The 23,322-nt window shown below is 37.2% G+C and overlaps 1 protein-coding gene across 1 annotated transcript; it reads right to left on the reverse strand.

Moving 5' to 3' along the window:
* Positions 1-2,386: 2,386 nt before the first annotated feature.
* Positions 2,387-7,071, reverse strand: LOC126594209 ((-)-germacrene D synthase-like). Its single transcript, XM_050260425.1, has 7 exons — positions 6,895-7,071; positions 6,164-6,425; positions 5,692-6,067; positions 5,375-5,596; positions 5,114-5,252; positions 4,695-4,940; positions 2,387-2,861 (listed from the first exon to the last, which is right to left on the reverse strand). Exons 1-7 carry the CDS (start codon positions 7,024-7,026, stop codon positions 2,568-2,570), a joined length of 1,671 nt encoding a protein of 556 aa, XP_050116382.1. The 5' UTR covers positions 7,027-7,071; the 3' UTR covers positions 2,387-2,567.
* Between the last annotated feature and the right edge of the window lie 16,251 nt (positions 7,072-23,322).

Here is a 23,322-nt window from a genome sequence, read left to right on the forward strand (position 1 = left end):
GGGGAATGTTAGGATATAGACATGTGTCATAATTGTATTGGAGGATCTTAGAGTTGGTTGTAGGTGTGTTGTATTTACAAGACAAGAAGGTCACAATTGTAAGGTAATGAAAAACTGAAAATTTCCTTCATCTTTCTCTCTCTAAGTTTGTTCTCTCTCTTTGATGTTTTTCTCTTCCATTGTTTCTCTACATTACATACAGTAGCTTTGTTATCACCATTTTCTACACATTTTGTCAATCCTGCCTTATTGCTTCAACTTCAGCCGTCAAACTCGAGCAGCACCAAAAACCACCTGTACCTCTGCTAGCAATTCACTTAAAGAAGGAATGACCAATTCAGTTTTGATGGATTTGGGAAATATTCTTAGCAAAAGCAACAAAAACATATCAAATGTGTAGCGATGTTTAGATATGTGTAAGAGCTAGATTTACATGTATATAACTCAAAACTACATAAATAGAACGAATTTGGAGATATGAAACTTGAAGGCTTGGAGAGCTCCTACACGAAACTTACTTGAGAGCTCCTACACAAAACTACATAAACAGAACGATTTTGGAGATGTGAAAATCTGAAGGGCTCAGACCTTTGTGAAATTAAACAAAACCTTGAGTGATTATTCAATTAACCCAACTGTTTTTCAGTAAAAACCCAATTGCTCTTTAGCAAAACTCTCTTAGCTCTTCAACTACAATTTCTAAGCCTTCCTTCAAATAAACAATGCCTACAATTCATGAGGTCTAAAACATTAACAACTCTGTCACTTATTGTATGATTCAGCTGATGTGCAATTCCAAACACCTTGATTTCCTCTCTGAGGCTCACGTTTTGTACTAAGTCAAATATGATGCCAGTAATTTAGGAAAGTATACACAAAGTTACAATGAATATTTAAGTCCTCATTCGCTCGATGCACATAAAAGAACTTTAACCAAATCAACATCCCACTCATTGCACAATTATTTGGTTCAGAAGTCAGATTAACGCATAACTTGCACACATGCACAAACACAAACATTGCCTGTGTTGGCAGCCTCCAACAGTGGCACACCTATTCTCTTTTCTCTCGAGCCATCTCGTGACACTAAAACTAAAAACAATACTCAGGGCAAATACGTGTTGAATTGCGTAACCAAGCTTCATCCAAATTTTGGCACCAAAACTATATAAATGCATGTTCTAGTAGGAATGGGTGCAAAAAACCGAAAATCGAAAACAGAACCGAACCGAAACCGAAAAAACCAAACCGAACGAAAAACCGAACCGAATTGAAAAAACCGAACCGAACCGAACTCTTTTGGTCCGGTTCGGTTTTGGCGGTCTAGAAACCAAACCGAACCGAAATAATTAAATTAATATTTTTTTAATTTTATTTATTTAATTATATTAGAATATGATACTTCGGACTGCTGCTTTGGTAGGACTAGTTTGCTTTCCAATTCAAATTGTCTTCTCAGCTTCTCCATCTACAACAAAAATTAGAACTTATACCATTACATGCAATATTTCTAGTTTATATCATTAAGTGCAACACTTATATAAGAACACATATCTCAACTGCACTGCAGTTGATTAGGGAAAGCAAACAGTGTATAAAAGTCTCATGAGTTTATTAAATACTACGAGATCAAAAATAAAATTCAAACTTTCTCACCTATGGCCAAGTATAGTAGCTTCCGTGGCCTAACAATTTTGGAAAAGTATATCAATATATTCAAAAATATTGATGAACACCTCTTCAAAATTTGCTGGTGGTAGAAGCTGAACACAGAATGTAGAAATTATATTATGTAACCACATATATGGATAAAAAAAAAATTCGGACCATAAAGATAAAGAAAATATCAAAAATTGTTACCTAGACAATAATCAAAATAAATAGTATATTATAGAATGTTTATCTTATTGCTAGTGAAGAATACATGTATATATATATATATATATAAAGAGAGAGAGAGAGAGATTGAGAGAAAGAGAGGAATGAATAAGGTCGTACTCCATCATCATCGTCTAAAAAGAAATCTATTTACAATTAAACTTTAAACCCAAAATATTTAAAAAAAACCTTTATGTTATAATTCTAGTTGAACTTTAAATGTTTATTTTCATTATCTTTAAGTCTAGTCGGAATATTTATGTTATGATTGTGTTGGATATGTTAAAATTTAAGATTTCAAATTTTTTCATTTTTTGAAAAAAAAACCGAAACCGAACCGGAAAAAACCGAAAGAAAAAAAACCGAACCGAAAGAAACCGAAAAAAAATTGAACCGAACCGAAATTTCGGTTCGGTTTCGATTTTGGCAAAAAACCAAACCGATTTGAACTGAACCCACCCCTATGTTCTAGTGTGCTATTTAAGCTGAATAGTTAATATATGATTCATTTCCAACTGCATAGAAGTTCTTTTATTAATCATAAAATCATAATATGGAAAGCAAACACACAACCCAAATTACATTTTTACAGTCCTAACGGATCGTAACTCCTTATTTTTTTGTAAGCAACTTGGGCCCTGGAGACTATACTTTTAAAAGAAACATCACAATAACTAGATATTTTAGGCTTATAAAGCTACGGGTTCCACTAGTGTAGAAACTATAAGATCTTTTAGCTCGCCCTCAGCATTAGTGTAGCCATCTTCACACTTGTACACAACATCCATGACCCGGGCAAAATTGAGAATACGAATTAGCAGGGGCATGGGGACAGAGGTATGGTGGAGGCATGCTTCGTTTATGTCCTTCCATGCATTATTCACTTGTCCTTTAAGTTCGATTATCGCTTCTTCTTCCGTGGCACCATATTTCTTCATGTAACAGTTCACAGCTGAGATAAAATGTTCTCTCTCTTGCTCAAACTAGTCATGCATGATGATTAAGTTAATAAAGGACCATTAATACAAGTATTAATGCAATCATTATATTAGTGCTTTGTCAAGATTTCGGAGGGAGGGAGGAGGAGGAGGAGGAGGAGGAGGAGGAGGGGGGTGGGGGCGGCGCTAATGGGTCAAACAGTGAAGTGAAACCACTTAATATGAGGTTATATTTTAGGGTAAATTAGAAGTGGAACCACTTAATATGAGTTTATATTTGGGAGTTTTAACAAAATACTCCCGGAACTTTTCACTTTTAACGAAAAACCATATTTTTACCTTTAACTGATACTATTCACTATACCTTTAAAAATGGCTTTTCGTTAAAAGAGAAGTTTTTTTTTTTGACTTTTTGTTAGTTTTCCTTTTATATTTTAGGGTTAATCTCATATTATTGCCTTAAAGTTTCGTGGTTTTCAACATTTGGTACATGAAGTTTATTTCATCCAAGAATCATACCTTAAGTCTTAATTTTGGGACAGTCTCATACATCAGTTAAGTTAGCTGTTAAGTCAACCGTTAACTGATGATGTGGCACTTATGTGAACAATGATTAAACGCCACGTGTCATTAAATGGCTGCATGGAAATTTAAAAATTAAAAATTAAAAAATTAATAAAAATTAAAAAAATAGAAAAAATGGGGATAATTGCTTCCTCTCCCCCGTCCATTTTTCTTTTTTCTACAATTTCTTTGTGATCTGGTTGCTACGAATGTGCAACTTTGGTGCTTCTGGCACGTTGCGGAGGGTGGTCAGGCAGGCGCAAGTTTGTAACGGTCGAGCAGCTATAGGTGCGGGTTATGGTGGATCGAGATTGGCTGGGTTGTTCAGGAAGAAAAAAAACGGTTGGAATCTGGGCTGGTGAGTCTGGTGTGCCTTTGGCTTTGCTTAGCTCCGTCGCGGCTCAGATTAAGGAACCAGAGATGAAAACCCAATGAGTGGGATCTGGCTGTGGAGGGAAGAGATGAGCGGGATTTCTCTGGCCTTCACCTTCGTCCCCAAATTTCGGTAATTTTTTAAGGGCAAGAATAGGAAGAACACGCGATGGAAATTGAATTTGGAAAAAAAAATTGAAGGGCAAACTCCATGGACAAAGAATTCGAATTCTTGGGAGCAAATTGAATAGATATGCTAATCATCGGGCCCACTTTAATTTCCCTAATTCTTCCGCTGGCGGCCGAATACATCTCCGCCCACCCATTCCCAGTGGCTGCGAGAGGAAGGGTTGCTGGGTATATGAGGTTTGAGGGAGAGAAGAGAAAGAAAGTAGGCTGGACGCATTTTGCTCAATTTTTTTTTTATTTGTTTAAGTTTTTTTTTATTTTTTTTTATTTTAATATTTTAGTTTTCTAATTTTTTTAATATCCACGTGAACCTTTAATGATACGTGACGCTTAGTCATTTTTCATACAGGCGCCACATCACCAGTTAACGGCTGACTTAACAGCCAACTTAACAGATGTCTGAGACTGTTTCAAAATTAAGACTTGAGGTATGACTCTAGGATGAAAAAAACTTAATGTACCAAATGTTAAAAACCATAAAATTTTAAGGAAAACTAATGGGCTTGAAAACTTTGAGTTTTAATGATAAGGACAAAATAAAGGGTAAAGTGAATAGTATCAGGATTGACTTTTTAGTGTAAAAATGTGGTTTTTCGTTAAAGTGAACAGTATCACGGGCTTTTCGTTAAAACTCCCAAAATTTAAAGTAGTAAACTGATATTAACCCTATATTTTATTATGTCAGGTTTTTAGTGTGAGACTAGTTGCATTCGACAATACTCATTAATACAATTTACATATATGATTCAGTACCTTGTAGTCCACTATGTCATCCATGAGTCGGCCAATTTTTGATGCAGCCTTCACCGCCTGAGGGAAAGTTAACAACCAATCAAAGGAGTCTATTGTAGCTTCTTCCATTCCAACAAAGGATGTGGTTATTAGCAACGGGAAGCCACTGGTGACGAGTGATAGAGACATGTATTCATCCAGTGATGGTATGTGCTTTTGGTGGAACCATTTGGCTTCATCGAAGTAGCCTCTAACTTGTTTTTTCATCTGACACATACCAGATCATGAGATTATAATAATTCAAAAATCATCTCTACTGTTAATTCATATTGATAAATAAAGATTATATATAAATAATAAATTGTTCCAATACATATTGTGAAGTATTTGCAGCACGTTTTTCCGGCCATGTACTATAAGCATATATTGAGGATTAGTACCGCTTCTCTTGCATGTTGGATGCGATATAGCTTCCCATCGTGCAAAAGCTTTCCATGAATTTCACTGTATTCATCTAACAACGCCCTATAGCAGATTTTCATATACTTTGGTAGTTGATCTATGGCTGAGACATCCCACCTGATCAAGTAATACATAAATCAGTTGTGTGTAATTAGGTTAGTTTTTCCCTTTGATTGGATGGTGATGTAAGGTAAGATATTTTATATATAAGAGAACTTTAACTAATGATATATTCATACCTCTCAATAGCTTCAGTAAAGAGCTCTAGTTCTTCAAATTTTCCATGTGTATCATAAATGTCATCCATAATGGATGTTATAGCGGTAACTTTGCATGATGTCCTCCTAGCAAAGGAATACTGAGGCTGAAAGTAGACTGACATACTCCAGCAGAAGTAGACCTCAACCAATCTGTCTCTTGCGAAAGGTAGCTTGTTTGGCACGTCCAAGTCCTTCCACCACCTTAGTTACAAAAATAATTATTTATTAGTAGCTAGAGGTGGAGAATTCAACTCTTTAGTAAGTGATGAATATGGATGAATAAGGAATTAATTTACCTTGTGATTTCGCTTAGTTCTTTCTGATGGACTCGTTGCAGTCGGTTGAAATCCAACTTGGCGAACGTTAGGAGAGTTTCATTCGGTGATTCTCTTAGTTCCTCGTAGACAGACAAGTAATACCTTGCTTCAACCCTTGGTAAACCCTTTCGGAGCTGCTGATTTAAGGCATGGGTTACTGTTTTTGCAAGTGGGGGGCTTAGACGGTATATAGTCAACTCAAGCTGCGTGGTTGTGAAGGTTAGTGCCTCATCTAGTATCTCCTCTCCATGTATTCTAAGGTGTGTGGCTTCATACAAGCTTAGTAGCCCTACAACATCATCAACGAGTGTTTCCTTGAATTTTCCATCACCGTCCTTGAATTTGTTGAATAAGTCTGCATGACCAACAAAATGGAAAATTCAGAACCTCAAAAAGCATTTAGATAAAAAGAACAAAATATATCACCAGATCACTATCCGAGAGTACTTACCGCATGAAACGTTATAACCTTGTTGTCTAAGCAGTCGAAAATGAAGAGCAGCGGTGTACAGGTCATCCAAATCATATGAGTTCTCGTGAATTTTCTGTAAAATTTCTTCAATCTCATTTCCAAAATGGTAGGACACACCTAAGCGCTGAATGTCATCTATCAAGTTCAGCTTTTGTGAAACATTTTCAACTGAAGTCATTAGCATCCTTCTCACTTCTTCCTTCAGTTCTTGTACATGTTGTTCAAGTTCAACATCCACTTCCTCCATAGCATCACGTTGATTTAAGAAAAAAGAAAACGCATAACCTTTACAATATGTTTGATACCAAAAGATATAGACTACAATTAATGTAAGATGATTATAAGTTTGGTAACACATTAGAAAACACATAACCTTTATGATGTCAATTTCTAAATTGTAAACATTGAGAAAAGAGAGGCAGCTAGCCTGAAATAGTTATTGCATGGCAGTTTTCACGCTTTAAGAACTTGTTTTTCCCAAAAAAAAAAAAAAGTGTGTGAATTAACTTTGGTAGTTAGATTCGCAACATGTTTGCCACGTTAAGGAAAGGAAAGTAAGATAAAATGATTTCGAATCAGTAGCATTTTAAATGATTAAAGTACTCTTTGGTTTTTTTTTTTTTTACTCTTTGTTTAAAATTACAAATTTAATTTTCATAATAATATAGTGTTCAAATTAATAGTTTATTGTAGTAAGAAAGAAGTCTTACCAAAGAAGCATATGACAGAAAATGGTCGCCCCAAATGCTGGGAGATAATTTGGCTGAAGGCTTAGGCGGATGAACATCAAAAGTGTCATTTGGGTTTGAAGATTGAGATGGTGGAACTTCCACAGAAGACATATTTCAAAGATTTCAAACCTGAAGCGAACTAGCCAAGTGTTATTGCTTTTGTATCAAGTCCTGGTGTGAGTTCAGAAGCTCATAAGCTTTGCTATTTATAGTATCGCTGACTAGCTACCGCACCCACAGGAAAAAAAAATTATCTACAAAAATTTTACCGGTCATCTTGGCATTTTAAACTTTTTTTTATTACATAAATTCTTATCTTTATTTTTTGAAAAATAATAGGATAATTTATATTAATTTTAACTAAATTACAAAAAAAGAGATTCAAACACAAAATCACAAGAACGAATATTTTTAAAGTTTTTTAGTCAAAATGGTTCTTGATATTTGCATAACACATAACTTTGATCCCTAAGATTTAAAATCAATAGAAGTGGTCCCTGAGATTGTCCACCATCCATTATTTTGGTTATTCCGTTAAAAAAACTCCTTTAAGTTGAGGGTATAACACATAACTTTGGTCCCTGAGATTTACATAACACATAATTTTGGTCCCTGATATTTGCATAACACATAACTTTGGTCCCTTAGATTGTCCACCATCTATCATTTTGATCATTCCGTTAAAAAGCTCAGGGACCACTTAACGAAGTTTTTTAATGGAATGACCAAAATAAAGGATGATAAACAATCTCAGAGATTACTTCTATTGATTTTAAATCTCAGGGACCAAAGTTATGTGTTATTTCTATTGATTTTAAATCTCAGGAACCAAAGTTATGTGTTATGAAAATCTTAATGACCATTTTAACTAAAAAAAACCTAATTTTAATGCACGACAAATTATTTACACATAAATTCTTAACTTATGCTCGTCACAAATCTGATCTTTAATTTGTGGGTCCCCCACTCAACAAATTAATAATAATGTCTCCTTTTCACTCACCAAATTGGTATTTTTTTAGGGGAAACTTGATATAAGTCCAATTTTTTGATCCAATAGTAGGAATAGTCCAGTTTATTAAAATAAGTCCAATTTGTTATATTTAATTATTTAATTATTAATAGTTATCTTTTCAATGATAAGATTTATTGTTAAAATCAAATTTCTTCCCAATTATCTCTTTTGCTTATTTCTTTTTATTTATCTTTTTGTTATTTCTCATTCTTCCTTCTGCTTTAAACCCTATTTATAGATTTTATTTTAAATTTTTATAATCAACCTATATCATAGGTTAATTATATTTATCTACCTATATGACATATTTTTTTTTTAATAATCAACCTGTCATAGATTAATTTGTCTTACTTGTAGGTATGTTATGTTTTTTCTACATTTTAATTAGGTTTCATACTCATGTATAGGTATAATATACATTCATATATTTGTTACTTGAGTTTGGGTAGAATGTTTTGCAGATAAATTTATGTTAGTATATTAGTCTTTTTGTTATAAGATATTAATTATATTTTTTGGAGTTGGAAAATGCATAATATTAGAAGATTTTAATTGATTTTCAATATTTTTAGAAAATATAAAATGTGTATAAAAGAAATAAAAACATATAATTAGATAATTGTACTAACTCCTAAAAACATTCTATGTTTTTTGACCTGGATTTAAAAGCCCATTTTTTTTACTTTGAGTAAACCGACCCGCACACTCGGTTTGACAAACGGTTTCTATAATTCTTGGATGTTAGTTAATCGAACTGATCCGTGGTTACTTTTGTTTGTTTTAATCAGAATATCACTTTTGACCGGAAAAAAAAAATCAGAGTAGAGATAAGAGTCCCTTTTCCTTTCACTCACTCACACTCAACTCTCAGACTTATGGCACCTATCAGCGAAACCCTACCGTTGTCTTCCTCGTCTCTTCAGTAGATCGTCCTTCATCATTTAACAAGTAATAATCAAAAGACTTCTGCTTTTGGGTTCAGTTTCATCTGCGTTTTTATTCTTTCATCTGCTTTTGAATTTTTTTTTTTTTTTTTTTTTTACAAAGGTCCCATTCGTTTCTGCTTTTGGGTTTGATTTCACCTGCGTTTTATTCTTTCAATGCTTTTGTGATTTTTTTTACAGTGGTCCCATTTGTTTCTTCTTTTGGGTTTGATTTCATATGCATTTCTATTCTTTCTTCTGCTTTGGTGGTTTTTTTTCTTTTTACAGTGGACCCATTTCTTTGATATTTTTTTTTTAAATGGACCCATTTGTTTGATTAGTTGTCTAGATTCGTTGATTTTGTGCGTAATTTACTGACGTTGCCTCTCCCTGCTCCATTACATCACTCACCTTGAATTGCATGGCCAAAACATTTTCTGAGAAATGTGAACACAGAGAACACAGTAGAGTTAGCGATGGAGAATTCGTAGTTGGAGACGACGGAGGATCCGGAGATTCTGTCGCATACGATGATGGCAAAATCACCTTATAGGCCCCATGTCATGAAAGTTGAATGGATAAGTAAAAGTTATGTTATCTTGAAGTTCTTATTTTGAAATTATGTGAAAGATTTCGACCAAAAACAAAAGATTATGTGAAGATCACATACATATTAATTTTAAAATTATGTTAATTTAAATTCAAAAGTTTAATATATTTAATAAAGCAAAAGACCTTAAAAAAACAAAAAAGCATATGACAGAAATTGAGTGTACGACAGAAACTGGTCGCCCCAAATGCTAGGAGAAAAAGTGGATGAAGGCCGATGAACATTAAATGTGTCACAAGCCCAAGTGTTAATGCTTTTTGTATCAAGTGCGGGTGTCAGGTGTTCGTTGAGGAGTTCATAAACTTTGCTATTTATAATATAGACAAGGATTGTCTGCACTTCATTTTTGGTGTTTTTTTTGTGCTCTCATATTTTGTGTGATCACGATTAAGCTACGTTAATATTTTATATTATTTTTTTATATATATAATAAGATAAAAATGAATTGTAATATAAAATGTTGACATGACTTAACCATGATCACATAAATAAGAGGGCACATGAAGGGCACTGGAAGTGGAGGGCAAACAATTCTTGTCCTTATAATATTGCTGATATACAGAAATTCTTCACAAATCTAATTTTTATTTGTGGGTCCCCCACTCAAAAAAGTAATAATAGTTTGTCTCCATTTCAATTTGACAAACTCGATTTTTTTCTTTTTGTTTTTTGGGTGACTTTAGAACTAAAAGTAATGTTTCAGAGACATATTGGAAGTTCAGAACTAAAAGAAATTTAATAGTTTTTTGACATATCAGGTCGTATCACCAATTATTTTAACAAGTGAAGTTTGAATTTGAATTGTATTACTTGTTAGCTTAACCGATGAACACAATACAAATCATTAAGATAATGAATAAACATGAAGACAAAAAATGTGACTTGCTTCTCAAGTGGCTTATTGAGTAATTACTCTTAAATGGCAACCTTTCAATCCACTTATGTAGTTTAAAAGGGATTGAAGGTTACCAGTCAACTGACGTTGCCTCTCCCTGCTCTATTACATACTCACCTTGAACTGCGTGGCCAAAACATTTTCTGAGAACGTGGACACGGACAAAACGGTTAAGTTAGCGATGGAGAATTTGCAGTTGGAGATGACGAAGGGCCTGGAGATTCTGCAGCGTCTTTGTAGGGTAATTTCGGTAGCGCCCAAATGATCTGTTGTGCCCATAATGCCTTTGCCCACTACTCTACCTGCATTTCCTCTTGACACTGTCCATACACTTGACTTCTCACTAACAATGTTTTTTTTTTTTTTTAAGAACAAACGATATTATCTACATTGAAGGGGTGTGAGAGTTAATTAAGGTCATCTCCAACCAATCCGGGCAAAAGGTCGAAAATAGCCCAAAATGACACGAAAACCGTCTCCAACCGAGGGCTAGGCCGAAGGGCTCGTGGGCCCCACCGAGCCAAAAATGGGAAAACAGGCCAACTGGCTGGCTTAAAGGAGCCAGCCAGCTAGCCTCGGCCTGGCCCAAGGTGTCAGCATGACTCCAGCTAACAACGGCTAGCTGACGTCATGCTAACGCTAGGTAACAGTTGGATTTGATTTTTTTTTTGTGGGACAAATTAAAAAAAATATTAAAAAACTCGCATTTTTTCCCATAAAATACCTAAGTCATTCCTACACCATTTCTCACATAATTTTCACCATTCCATACTATCTTACTTCATTCTATTTCAATTCTTCACATTATATTCTCTTACCTCTTCCAATAATCTTTCCTTCAATTTTTTCAATAATTTTCAAATGGCCACATCTGCAATGAAAGGTAGGGCTTGGACCTGAAAAGAAGATGAAGCTATTTGCAGGGCTTATAGATGAGTCTCGGAAGATAGTGTGAGGGGGAGTTCTCAAACAAGTGAAGGTGTTTGGACTTGTACGTCCAAAAAATACTATAAGTTCTACAAAGGCACCACTACATCGAATACCTGTGTTTGTACCATACTTGACCAATCTCGAAACTACTGAGCACCAATCAACATTATACCGTCAAAGACCCAGAAGAGTTTCCCTCCAACCAGGAAGCCAATCAGAGCGCGACACGTATCGACATCAGAAGCTAATCATAGCGCGACACGTGCCAACATCAGAAGCCAATCACAACATGACACGTGTCAATGTCAAAACAAAGCTCGAAACTCTCTTCTATAAAAGGAAATCATTCTCCCACAATATTTCCTAATGTCATTTGTACTAAATCATTTACTAGTACTTACTAAAGGAGAGCTTGAACCTATGTACTTGTGTAAACCCTTCACAATTAATGAAAACTACTCTACTCCGTGGACGTAGCCAATCTAGGTGAACCACGTACATCTTATGTTTGCTTCACTGTCTCTATCCATTTACATACTTATCCATACTAGTGACCGGAGCAATCTAGCAAAGGTCACAAACTTAACAATCTCTGTTGTACCAAAGTCCTCACTGATTTTGTGCATCAACATTTGGCGTCGTTTGTGGGAATCAACACGAAAAGCTATGTCGATTCTCTTTCATTTTTTCATCTCACCACCGTGAGACCTCACCACACTGTCCACCGTGAATTTGTAGAAACCTAAGAACCAAACGGAAAACACATGCTAACAAGCACCCACCTTTCTTCCTTCATCTCGAAAACCCAGCAGGATTAGCCTATTTTGGAATCTGGGTCGGTGGGAATTTTTTTTTTTTTTTATTCTGGTCAGGAAGTTTGTGAATTTTGAAAAATGAAGAAGCTCAAGAGCTGTTACTCGCATCTAAGGCACCACCAGACAATGGAGCTTAAATGGATCTTCCCCTTGGCGATTGGCTCCATTGTCTCCATTTTCCTCCTCTTCCTCACCACCCTAACGTCATCCGACAGCACGCCGTTGCTCCTCTTCTACCGCTCCTTCTCCATCTCCAGGTCCGTCTTCATCGAATCTAAGCCCCACCCGATTCCCGACTCACTCGCCGCCTCAGGTCGCCAGGCTCTTCTCTTATCGACTAACGTTGATCTGAAGCAACGACACCGTTTAGTGACGTTGGTGGAGCTGGGGCAGCACCACCAGCCTATAGAAGCCTGCCCGGTCGATGTCGTCGACCACATGCCCTGTGAGGACCCACGGCGCAACAACCAGTTAAGTAGGGAAATGAACTTTTACAGAGAGAGGCATTGCCCTTTGTCCGATGAGACCTCTATCTGCTTAATCCCACCTCCTAATGGCTACAAGATTCCGGTCCCATGGCCCGACAACTTGACCAAGAAAGCACTCTTTCCTCTCTCTCTTAGAGGTTGATATTTTGGTTTGGAACAATGCTCGGAGTTGGAGCTCAATTCCACGTGACAGATCGCTCAGCTGTCATCCGTCCGGTCCAAAAAAACTTCACCTTCTTCTTCCTCTTCACGCCGCTTGGTCTTCACGGTTCGATTAAGGTTCATCAGACCATCAAAATGGTGTCGCGCGCTCAAATCTCTCCCCATTACCTGCAAAGCTCTTCCTTTTGCTCTAGATCCAGCAATGCCGACGATCATCATGATTTCGACCACGTCCAAGCTTCCCTCATCCTCTCTGGTCCCATTTTTTTTTTCTCTCTCTCTCTCTGTACATCCATCCATGGCGACGATCCAGAGCATCAAGGCTAGGCTGATCTTCGACAGTCGTGGCAATCTCACCGTCAAGGTCGATATCATACTGTCAGATGACACTTTGGCTAGAGCCGCTGTTCCAAGTGGTGTATCCACTAGAGTTTACGAGGCCCTTAAGTTGCGCGATAGAGGTAAAAACTACCTCGGAAAGGGTGTATCGAAGGCTGTCAACAATGTCAACACAATCATTGGCCCTGCTTTGATCGGCAAGGACCCCGTCCAGCTCGGCAAGATTACTGAAGAATAATTAAAGCGGTAAGAAGCCTCTGCTTATGGCTATCAAGGGTGAGATCTACGACGTGTCCCAGAACAGTGGAGTTGGTATACCAGCATATAGAAGTGGCAAGCACATAACAAGATAAGACTCCACTTCTAAAAAAGGATGTCTGGAGATGAGAAAATCCGAGGAGGAAGTGGATTTACAGTCACTGCTCACCCATGCTGTAAACCTGCAAAGCAGAAAACCAAAGTAGAGAAGAGAATAAAATCTGAGAGATTGGGATTTGACTGAGTAGGACTGCAAGTGGTAGGGGACAAATAGTAAAGAAAAGATTAATGATTAATTGGGTGCACGTGCATAACAGCAGCACAGAGACAGAGACAGAGACAGAGAGGTGCAGTGGAAAGAGAAAAGGAAAAATAGAAAAAACTCTCTAGTACGCAGTAAACGCAATACGCACCAACAACATGCAACTGTCAACCACTCTCACAAAGGAAATCTCGATGTTGCCGATTTACTTTTCTTATCTTTTGGAGACATCTGTATAACCCCACCAGAGGGTAATCATAAATAAAGAAAGAAGGCAGCATGCCTAAAAAAAAAAGTACGTCCAGTACTCCAAAATTATTCTGCAGCATGTCGTTATTATCACCCATTAGGTGATCAAAAGTACGTCCAGTACTCTAAAATTATTCGGCAGCCTACCGCTATTATCACCAACCAGGTGATCAAAAGTACGTCCAGTACTCCAAAATTATTCGGCAGCCTGCCGCTATTATCACCAACTAGGTGATCAAAAGTACGTCCAGTACTCCAAAATTATACATGAGCATCACTCATGTCAATCATACATAAACATTCATGAGCATCACTCATGTCAATCATACATAAACATTCATAAGCATCACTCATGTCAACATTCATGAGCATCACTCATGTCAACATCCATGAGCATTACTCATGTCAATCAACATAAACATTCATGAGCATCATTCATGTCAATCAGCTTCGAAAGCTTCATTTACAGAGCTCCAGCTTCGAAAGCTTCATTTACAAAAGCTCCAGCTTCGAAAGCTTCATTTACAAAGCTCCGACTTCAAAGCTTCATTTGCAAAAGCTCCAGCTTCAAAGCTTTACTTTCAAAGCTTCACCTACAAAAGCTTCACCCACCACAAAAAGCTTCACCTACAAAAGCTTCACCCATAAAAGCTTCACCAACAAAAGCTTCACCCACCACAAAAGCTTCACCCACAAAAGCTTCACCTACAAAGCTTCACCAACAAAAGCTTCACACTATCTTGAACAAGATAGTGTGAAGCAAAATCAATTCATGGTACCCAACAAAGCTTCAACCTCAAAGTTTCACTTACAAACCTTCAACACCAAAGCTTCACCTACAAAGTTGAAAAAAACATATATATATATATATATATATATATATATATATATATTCGGAAATTCAAAAATTTGAAAATTCGGAAATTCGGAAATTCAAAAATTCAAAAATTTGAAAAAAAAAATCGAAAAAACAAAATTGCCTAAGCCTCATCTTCTTTGAGCCTAACAACTTTCATAACAAATATATATGAATGAGGAGTTTTGGGCTACCACTTAGAAAGGAAATGCCTCATTCGTCAACTCCCTTGACCGGAGACTTGGGGGACTCCTACCATATGCTATTGCACCTTGATACTCGGAAGTCTCACAACCGCTCAGTGACTTGGATTTTTCAAGTCTCTAACCGAGAAGTTTTCCTCACTCGGGAAATTAAGGGAGCACTACCTCAACATACATGCTTCACTCACAAAGCTTCAATATACAAGCTTCAACAAAAGAAAATTTCAAAGAACTTAGTAAAGAAGGCTTTGGTGTATTTTGTTGATGCACAAAACTGGGAGGTCTTGGAACAACGTAAATCCGACCGTGAATTTACAAGAAAGTAAAGAACATAAGACGTTTCGTGGTTCACCCCAATGTTTGGGCTACATCCACACTGATGTTGATATTGTTTCACTCTGAATGGTGAATATACAAAAAGGCTAGATGTAGTGCGCTCTCTAGCCCATTTTCTATGGCCTAAGCCTTGCCCTCAATCTTGGCCTAAAACTTCGCCTATTTGCTCGAACCCAGCAAGTTGAATCATTGGCGACTGAAGTGATAAGTCTCAAACAGGAGATTAGAGAGCTCAAGCATGAGAATAAACAGTTGCACAGGCTCGCACATGACTATGCTACAAATATGAAGAGGAAGCTTGACCAGCTGCAGGAATCTGATGGTCAGATTTTACTTTATCATTAGAGGTTTGTGGGTTTGTTCCAAAAGCATTTATTACCTTCGTCTTCTAGGGCTGTACCGCGTAATGAAGCTCCAAATGATTAACCTTCGGTGCCTCTTACTTCTAGGGTTCTGCTCAGTACTGAGGCTCCGAATGATCACCCTCTGGTGCCTATTCTTTCTGGGGCTCTGCCGACTGCTGAGACTTCTCCTGAGCAACCTTTGTGAAGGCTCCCTCTTGTTTGTTTATTTTGATTCATGTATATATACATATTTGTAACTTATCGGAGATATCAATGAATAAGCTTTGCTTCATTTCAACGTATTGTGTTAAATATGTTGATGCACAAAACCGGAGGGGTCTTGGAACAACGTAAATCCGACCGTGAATCTGCAAGAAAGTAAAGAACACAAGATGTATTGTGGTTCACCCCAATGTTTGGGCTACGTCTACACTGATGTTGATTGTATTTCACTCTAACTGTATGTATGGATTACAAGGGTGAGGGGAGTCTCTCAGAGAAAGAGAGAGTTTGAGAGTGTGAGGGGGTTGCTGGATATGAGCCTCTCTTTGGGGATGTCAGGCTTGAGGATTGTGAGGGTGAGAAGTCCCTTTTATAGACTAAGGGCTTCTCACTTATTACATATTTGCCCCTTCATTTATTACATAATTACACTTGAGTCCCCCGAGTATTTATACGAGGTCTAAATACGGAGGCCCTAAGTATGGTACAAACAGTAGTCCCCCAAGTCTTCAGTTAAGAGTCTTTTGGCTGGAGACTTGAAATTCAGTCCATGTGTGGGCCGAAGTAACTAGATGTCGTCTGGCACTGATACTCGATATGAGGCGGTGCCCAATTAGACATGATGCTCAACTAGAAGTAACACATGTTGCGAAGTTGCTCTGCTTGTGGCTTATGTTGCTTTGGTTGGCTCGGCTTGTGGCGTTGAAGGTGAGGGAGTCCCTTTTATTGAATAAGGGCTCGCTCATCAATACATAAATGATGGGTTAGAGTTGATGCTCGCTGCGAGGCGGTTGCTCAGCAGGCGTCGATGCTCTCTAATGATGGTGAGAGAGTTCCTTTTATAGAATAAGGGCTTACTCCTCAATACATAAATGATGGGCTAGAGTTGATGCTCGCGGCTAGACGGTTGCTCAACAGGCGGCGATGCTCTCTAATGATGGTGAAGGAGTCCCTTTTATAGAATAAGGGCTTGCTTTTCAATATATGAATGCGGGTTATGTCCCCCAAGTATTTTTCATGAGTGCTTTCTAATGAAAATGAGGGAGTCCCTTTTATAGAATAAGGGCTCGCTCCTCAATACATGAATGATGGGCTAAGTCCCCCAAGTATTTTTCATGAGTGCTCTCTAATGAAAATGGCAAGGCAAAGAATTATTACGACGAAGTAAGTATTTTTCATGAGTGCTCTCAAATTGAAGGAAAATGGCAAGGCAAAGAATTATTACGCCTTTCAACAGGAAATGGCAACCTCATTTAGATTAATGGCGGAGCAAAATGCCATTGTCATGGAAGAAAGGAACCGTAGGCAAGAAGAACGGGCCAAACAAATACAAGAAGAGATGGATGATAGGAATATGCAAAGGAACACTTCGGATTACACTCCTATGAGTAAGGCCTATTTTGATAGGAAAAAGAGGGAAATTATGGCCTGACGAGAGTTGTTGACCTCCGACTATGATCCAACAATGGCGGATGATGATGATGCTGATGATGTTTATAGACTTTAAATTTAAGTTGTAGTTTTTAAATTTAAGTTGTAATTTTTAAATTTAAGTTGTAGTTTTTAAATTTAAGTTGTTGTAGTCTTTAAATTTAAATAATAAATTATGTTTGGCCTATGTCCTTTTGGCCCCCTCGGTTGGAGATAATTTTTTATCATAGGGCTATGTTTGGCTTATGGCCCCTCGGTTGGAGATGGTAAGAAATATAGTCTGGCATTGTTTATTAAAATATTAATTTCTTGGAGGGCTATAGGGCTAAAAGGAGCCCTCTGGCCCTCATTCAGTTGGAGATGGCCTAAGTCTCCCAATGGACTAACAATAATGTGGTTCAAAATCATCTTATGACGAGAATCCAATTTAAGACCTCTCGCTTACCAGTGAAGAGAAATACCACTAGATCATATTACTAAGTGGCTGATCACTAACACAGTTAGGCCATCTCCAATCGAAGGGGGGGATAAAGGGATCTCTTTAGCCCTATGGCCCTTCAAGAAATTATATTTTAATGAACAATGTTAGACTATATTTCATACCATCTCCAACCGAAGGGGCCAAAGGGCCATAGGCCAAACATAATTTATTATTTTAATTGAATTAATATAGTTAATTAATTTAAACTATCATATTAAAATAATGTTTTCGGACATAGGAAGATTATTAGAAATGAGATAAGATATTATAAAATAGTGAAAAGTATATGCGAAATGGTGTAGGAAAAAAATTAGAAATTAAAAAAAAAAACCATAAAAAAAAAGGCTGGAAAAAAAATCGTCAAAAACAAAAAAGTGGGCTGGGCAAAAAAAAAAAAGTGGGATGGGCAAAAAAAATTGTCCAAAAAAAAAAAGAAAGGCTGGCTGGCTGGAGATGTTCCAACCTGCTGGCTTGATTTGGTACTTTTGGCATGGTGGGGCCCACCAGCCCTTTGGCCTAGCCCTCGGTTGGAGACGATTTTCGTGTCATTTCGGGCTATTTTCAACTTTATGGCCCTCTGGCCGGATCAGTTGGAGATGGCCTTAACTCCAGATTAAAACTTAAAAGCCAAAAAATTGACTTCTAACGTCAATTTGAATTATGATTTCTAACAATTATGGGCGAGCATAGGGATGACAACGGTTCGGTTTGGAGACGGAAATGTTGTATCCATCTCTATAACCATGAAAAGTAACCACATTCATAACCGCAAATTAACTATCGGATATTATTCATAACCATACTCATCGGGTAATGCTTTCCCATATCCATCTCCGTTAATGCAAATATATATATATATATATATATATATATATATATTCTAATGCATTATAATTTAGTAAATATTACTTTGGTCATTAAATATTTGATGTATACACGGGACTGAGCCGTGTTTGGGCCATGCCACTAAACAAGCGGCTCACCACACTTTAGTTATTTTAAAATATTTAAAAGAGTAAATTGTAGCTATGGTCCCTTAATTTTAACTCAATTGGAGCAATGGTCCCTCAACTAAAAATTCATTACCATTGGTCCCTCAACTCATCAAAACATGCAGCTATAGTCCCTCAACTAAAAATCTATTACCATTGGTCCCTTATCTTTAATTCAACTGGAGAAATAGTCCCTTAACTTTAACCCAATTGTAGCAATGGTCATTCCAACATAACTTGTTTTGACAAATTTTTGATGTAGTTGACGAAAATTACCATAATTACACACTTTGATGAGTTGAGGGATCCTAATTATATAAATGGTAATTCCAACATAACTTATTTTGACAAAATTTTGACGAAATTGATGAAAAAGAATATAGCTACATATTTTGATAAGTTGAGGGACCAATGATAATGAATTTTTAGTTGAGGGATCATTGCTACAATTTACTCTATTTAAAAATTAATTTGAATCTAGCTTAAAGCTAAATATCACAAATATTTAGTCTTATTAGCTCCAAAATGTATGTTTGTAGTTGAACAATAATGAAAAAACATATTAATATTTATGTATTAGTTTAAATGGGATTGTCATAATGGTCCCAAGTAGAGTGTGACTTGTTGGTCCAAAAAATATGACTGGTTTCTCAAGTGGCTTATTGAAAATTTAAGATCAGATTTATTATATTGTCGATTTGCTATCGTATGTGGTTGGAATTCAATTGTTTTTTTTTAACACAACGGGGTAGATTTGATAATATTGCATGCAAGACATTATTACGACATAAAATGATACAGTACGAAAAATTAAATGTTTGAGTTGAGCTTTAATGTGATCGGGTTAAAATGGATAGACTCGTTAGTGACATTGTTAGTGTTACCCACAAGTATCTGTTTCAACGTGTGAAGAGCAATATTGCTCTTTTAATAATTGTACATACATCCCTTATCAAACTCATTTGACAATCCTCACCATTGACTTTTGGATATCTCCTTTGGAATGAAATTTCAAGCTTCAATGGCCAAAACAAACTTCTTAACGTGTCAGGTCATATCACCAATTTAACAGGTCGAATTTAAGTTTAAATTGCATTACTTGTTAGATAAAACATTAAAATAATAAATAAACACAAATACAAAAAATATGGCTCGTTTCTTAAGGGCTTATCGAGTAATTACTCTTTAGATAGAAACATGTGATATCCTCCTTCTCCCACACATCACCTTTCAATCGATTTATGTGCCCATGGCATAAAGCTACATCTTTCATTTTTTTTTGGTGTGTAATTCATGTCTGATAAGGACCGACTCCTGGTGCTCTTGCGAAATTTATAAAGGATTGAAGGAGACCAATCAAGTACATTGTTTATGAGTGGCTCAGCGTGGTCAAATATTACAAGTGGCTCAGAGAGTTTGCGATTGGATATGATAGAGGTTTCGGAGATTCTGCCACGCATGAGGTTAGCCTCAAAGTTGCCGTTTTGTCGGGCATGGCGCCTCCGCGTATGTTAACTTCAAATAAAACTTAATAGATGGAAAAATTTATAGGAAATATGAAAAACCTAACCAGCAATGCAGCAACCACACCAACACCGACGCTCTCCCAACCCCTTTCCGTTAACTGCACCACACCAGCGCTGCAACCTTTCTCCTCCTTGCCACCGGCAAAATCTCATCTCGCTCTCTCTAATCATATGGAGCATCAATGACGAAGTCAGAAATTGTGAGGGACAAATAATTAAAAGAGTGCAAGGTTAAAAAAAAAAAAAAACAGCCAAGTCTATTTACATACACTACTACAAAAAAAACCCTTTGCGCAATGAAATAAGTGTGTTGTGCAAAGTATGATTTCGTCACTCAAAACCTTGTGCGACGAAGTTTTGGTCGCGCATGGTTCGTCTCGTAAAGCTCGTGAAGATTGGATTTGCGGGACTAAAATTAATCTTCGTTGCGCAAAGCTTTTTGGTTTTTTGGTTTTTAAGTTTTTGTGGGTGAAGCTTTTGTGGGTGAAATATATATATATATATATATTTTTTCGGAAATTTAAAAATTTGAAAATTCGGAAATTCGAAAACTCGAAGAAAAAAAAAATTTGCCTAGGCCTCCTCTTCTTTCGGCCTAACAACTTTCATAACAAATATATATGAAGGAGTTTTGGGCTACCACTTAGAAAGGAAATGCCTCATTCGTCAACTCCCTTGACCGGAGACTTGGGGGACTCCTACCATATGCTACTGCACCTTGATACTCGGAAGTTTCACAACCACTCAGTGACTTAGATTTTTCAAGTCTCCAACCGAGAAGTTTTCCTCACTTGGGAAATTAAGGGAGCACTACCTCAACATACATGCTTCACTCACAAAGCTTCAACATACAAGTTTCAACAAACACAAAAAATATGGCTCGTTTCTCAAGGGCTTATCGAGTAATTACTCTTTAGATAGAAACATGTGATATCCTCCTTCTCCCACACATCACCTTTCAATCGACTTATGTGCCCATGGCATAAAGCTACATCTTTCATTTCTTTTTTTTTTTTGTGTAATTCATGTCTGATAAGGACCGACTCTTGGTGCTCTTGCGAAATTTATAAAGGATTGAAGGAGACCAATCAACTACATTGTTTACGAGTGGCTCAGCGTTGTCAAATATTACAAGTGGCTCAGAGAGTTCGCGATTGGATATGATAGAGGTTTCGGAGATTCTACCACGCATGACAATAGCCTTAAAGTTGCTGCTTTGTCGGGCATGGCGCCTCCACGTATGTTAACTTCAAATAAAACTTAATAGATGGAAAAATTTATAGGAAATATGAAAAACCTAACCAGCAATGCAGCAACCACACCAACACTGACGCTCTCCCAACCCCTTTTCCGTTAACCGCACCACACCGGCGCTGCAACCTTTCTCCACCTTGCCACCGGCAAAATCTCATCTCGCTCTCTCTAATCATATGGAGCATCAGTGGCGAAGTCAGAAATTGTGAGGGACAAATAATTAAAAGAGTGCAAGGTTAAAAAAAAAAAAACAACAGCCAAGTCTATTTACATACACTACTACAAAAAACCCTTTGCGCAATGAAATAAGTGTGTTGTGCAAAGTATGATTTCGTCACTCAAAACCTTGTGCGACGAAGTTTTGGTCGTGCATGGTTCGTCTCGTAAAGCTCGTGAAGATAGGATTTGCGGGACTAAAATTAATCTTCGTTGCGCAAAGTTTTTTGGTTTTTTGGTTTTTAAGTTTTTGTGGGTGAAGCTTTTGTGGGTGAAATATATATATATATTTTTTTCGGAAATTTAAAAATTTGAAAATTCGGAAATTTGAAAACTCGAAGAAAAAAAAAATTGCCTAGGCCTCCTCTTCTTTGGGCCTAACAACTTTCATAACAAATATATATGAAGGAGTTTTGGGCTACCACTTAGAAAGGAAATGCCTCATTCGTTAACTCCCTTGACCGGAGACTTGGGGGACTCCTACCATATGCTACTGCACCTTGATACTCGGAAGTCTCACAACCACTCAGTGACTTAGATTTTTCAAGTCTCCAACCGAGAAGTTTTCCTCACTTGGGAAATTAAGGGAGCACTACCTCAACATACATGCTCACTCACAAAGCTTCAACATACAAGTTTCAACAAAAGAAAAAATTCAAAGAACTTAGTGAAGAAGGCGTTGGTGTATTTAACACAATACGTTGAAATGAAGCAAAGTTTATTTATTAATATCTCCGATAAGTTACAAATATGTACATATACAAGAGTCAAAATAAACAAACAAGAGGGAGCATTCACAAAGGTTGCTCAAGAGAAGTCTCAGCAGTCGGCAGAGCCCCAGGAAGAGAAGGCACCAGAGGGTGATCATTCGGAGCCTCAGTACTGGACAGAACCCCAGAAGGAGGAGGCATCGGAGGTTGATCATTTGGAGTTTAATTACGCGGTATAGCCCCAGAAGACGAAGGCAATAAATGTCTTTGGAACAAACCCACAAACCTCTGATGATTAAGTAAAATCTGACCATCAGATTCCTGCATCTGGTTAAGCTTCCTCTTCATGTTTGTAGCATAGTCATGTGCGAGCATGTGCAACTATTTATTCTCATGCTTGAGCCCTCTAATCTCCTGTTTGAGACTTATTACTTCAGCCGCCAATGATTCAACTTGGCGGGTTTGAGTAAATAGGCGTTGTTGGGCCATATTAGACACAGAACCTGCACACTGAACACTGAGAGCCAGAGAATCCTTAACAGCCAACTCATCAGACCGTTTGGAAAGTAGTCTGTTATCTTTGGGAGTGAGAAAGTTCCTGGCCACCATCGCAGCAGTCATATCATTCTTCATCACAGAATCCCCAACGGTAAGAAGACCAGTAGGGGATAAGAAGGATGGGCGCCATATGTTGTCTTGAGGAGGCATGGCTGCCTCTTCACCAAAGTTCAAGTCAAAATGACGGTCGGACGAGCCAGACATTTTCAGAAATGATGAAGGAGAAATGAGGTCCAATAAATCTCTGAAGTACAAAAATAAGAGGAAAATTCCTACAAGCAATAACTATCTGAACGTACTTCTTGCACACAATTGGTGCCCCTATAAAAGAA

This window comes from Malus sylvestris, chromosome 12 (assembly GCF_916048215.2).
Source record: "Malus sylvestris chromosome 12, drMalSylv7.2, whole genome shotgun sequence".
Lineage (NCBI taxonomy): Eukaryota > Viridiplantae > Streptophyta > Magnoliopsida > Rosales > Rosaceae > Malus > Malus sylvestris.

Bases quoted from the DNA above. Each gene is read 5' to 3' on its own strand.
- LOC126594209 (XM_050260425.1), bottom strand. From the start codon at position 7,026: ATGTCTTCTGTGGAAGTTCCACCATCTCAATCTTCAAACCCAAATGAC. The intron at 6,426-6,894 runs GTAAGACTTCTT...GATGCTATGGAG, and splicing joins TTCTGTCATATGCTTCTTTG to GAAGTGGATGTTGAACTTGA. The intron at 5,253-5,374 runs GTATGAATATAT...TTACTTGATCAG, and splicing joins TTTACTGAAGCTATTGAGAG to GTGGGATGTCTCAGCCATAG.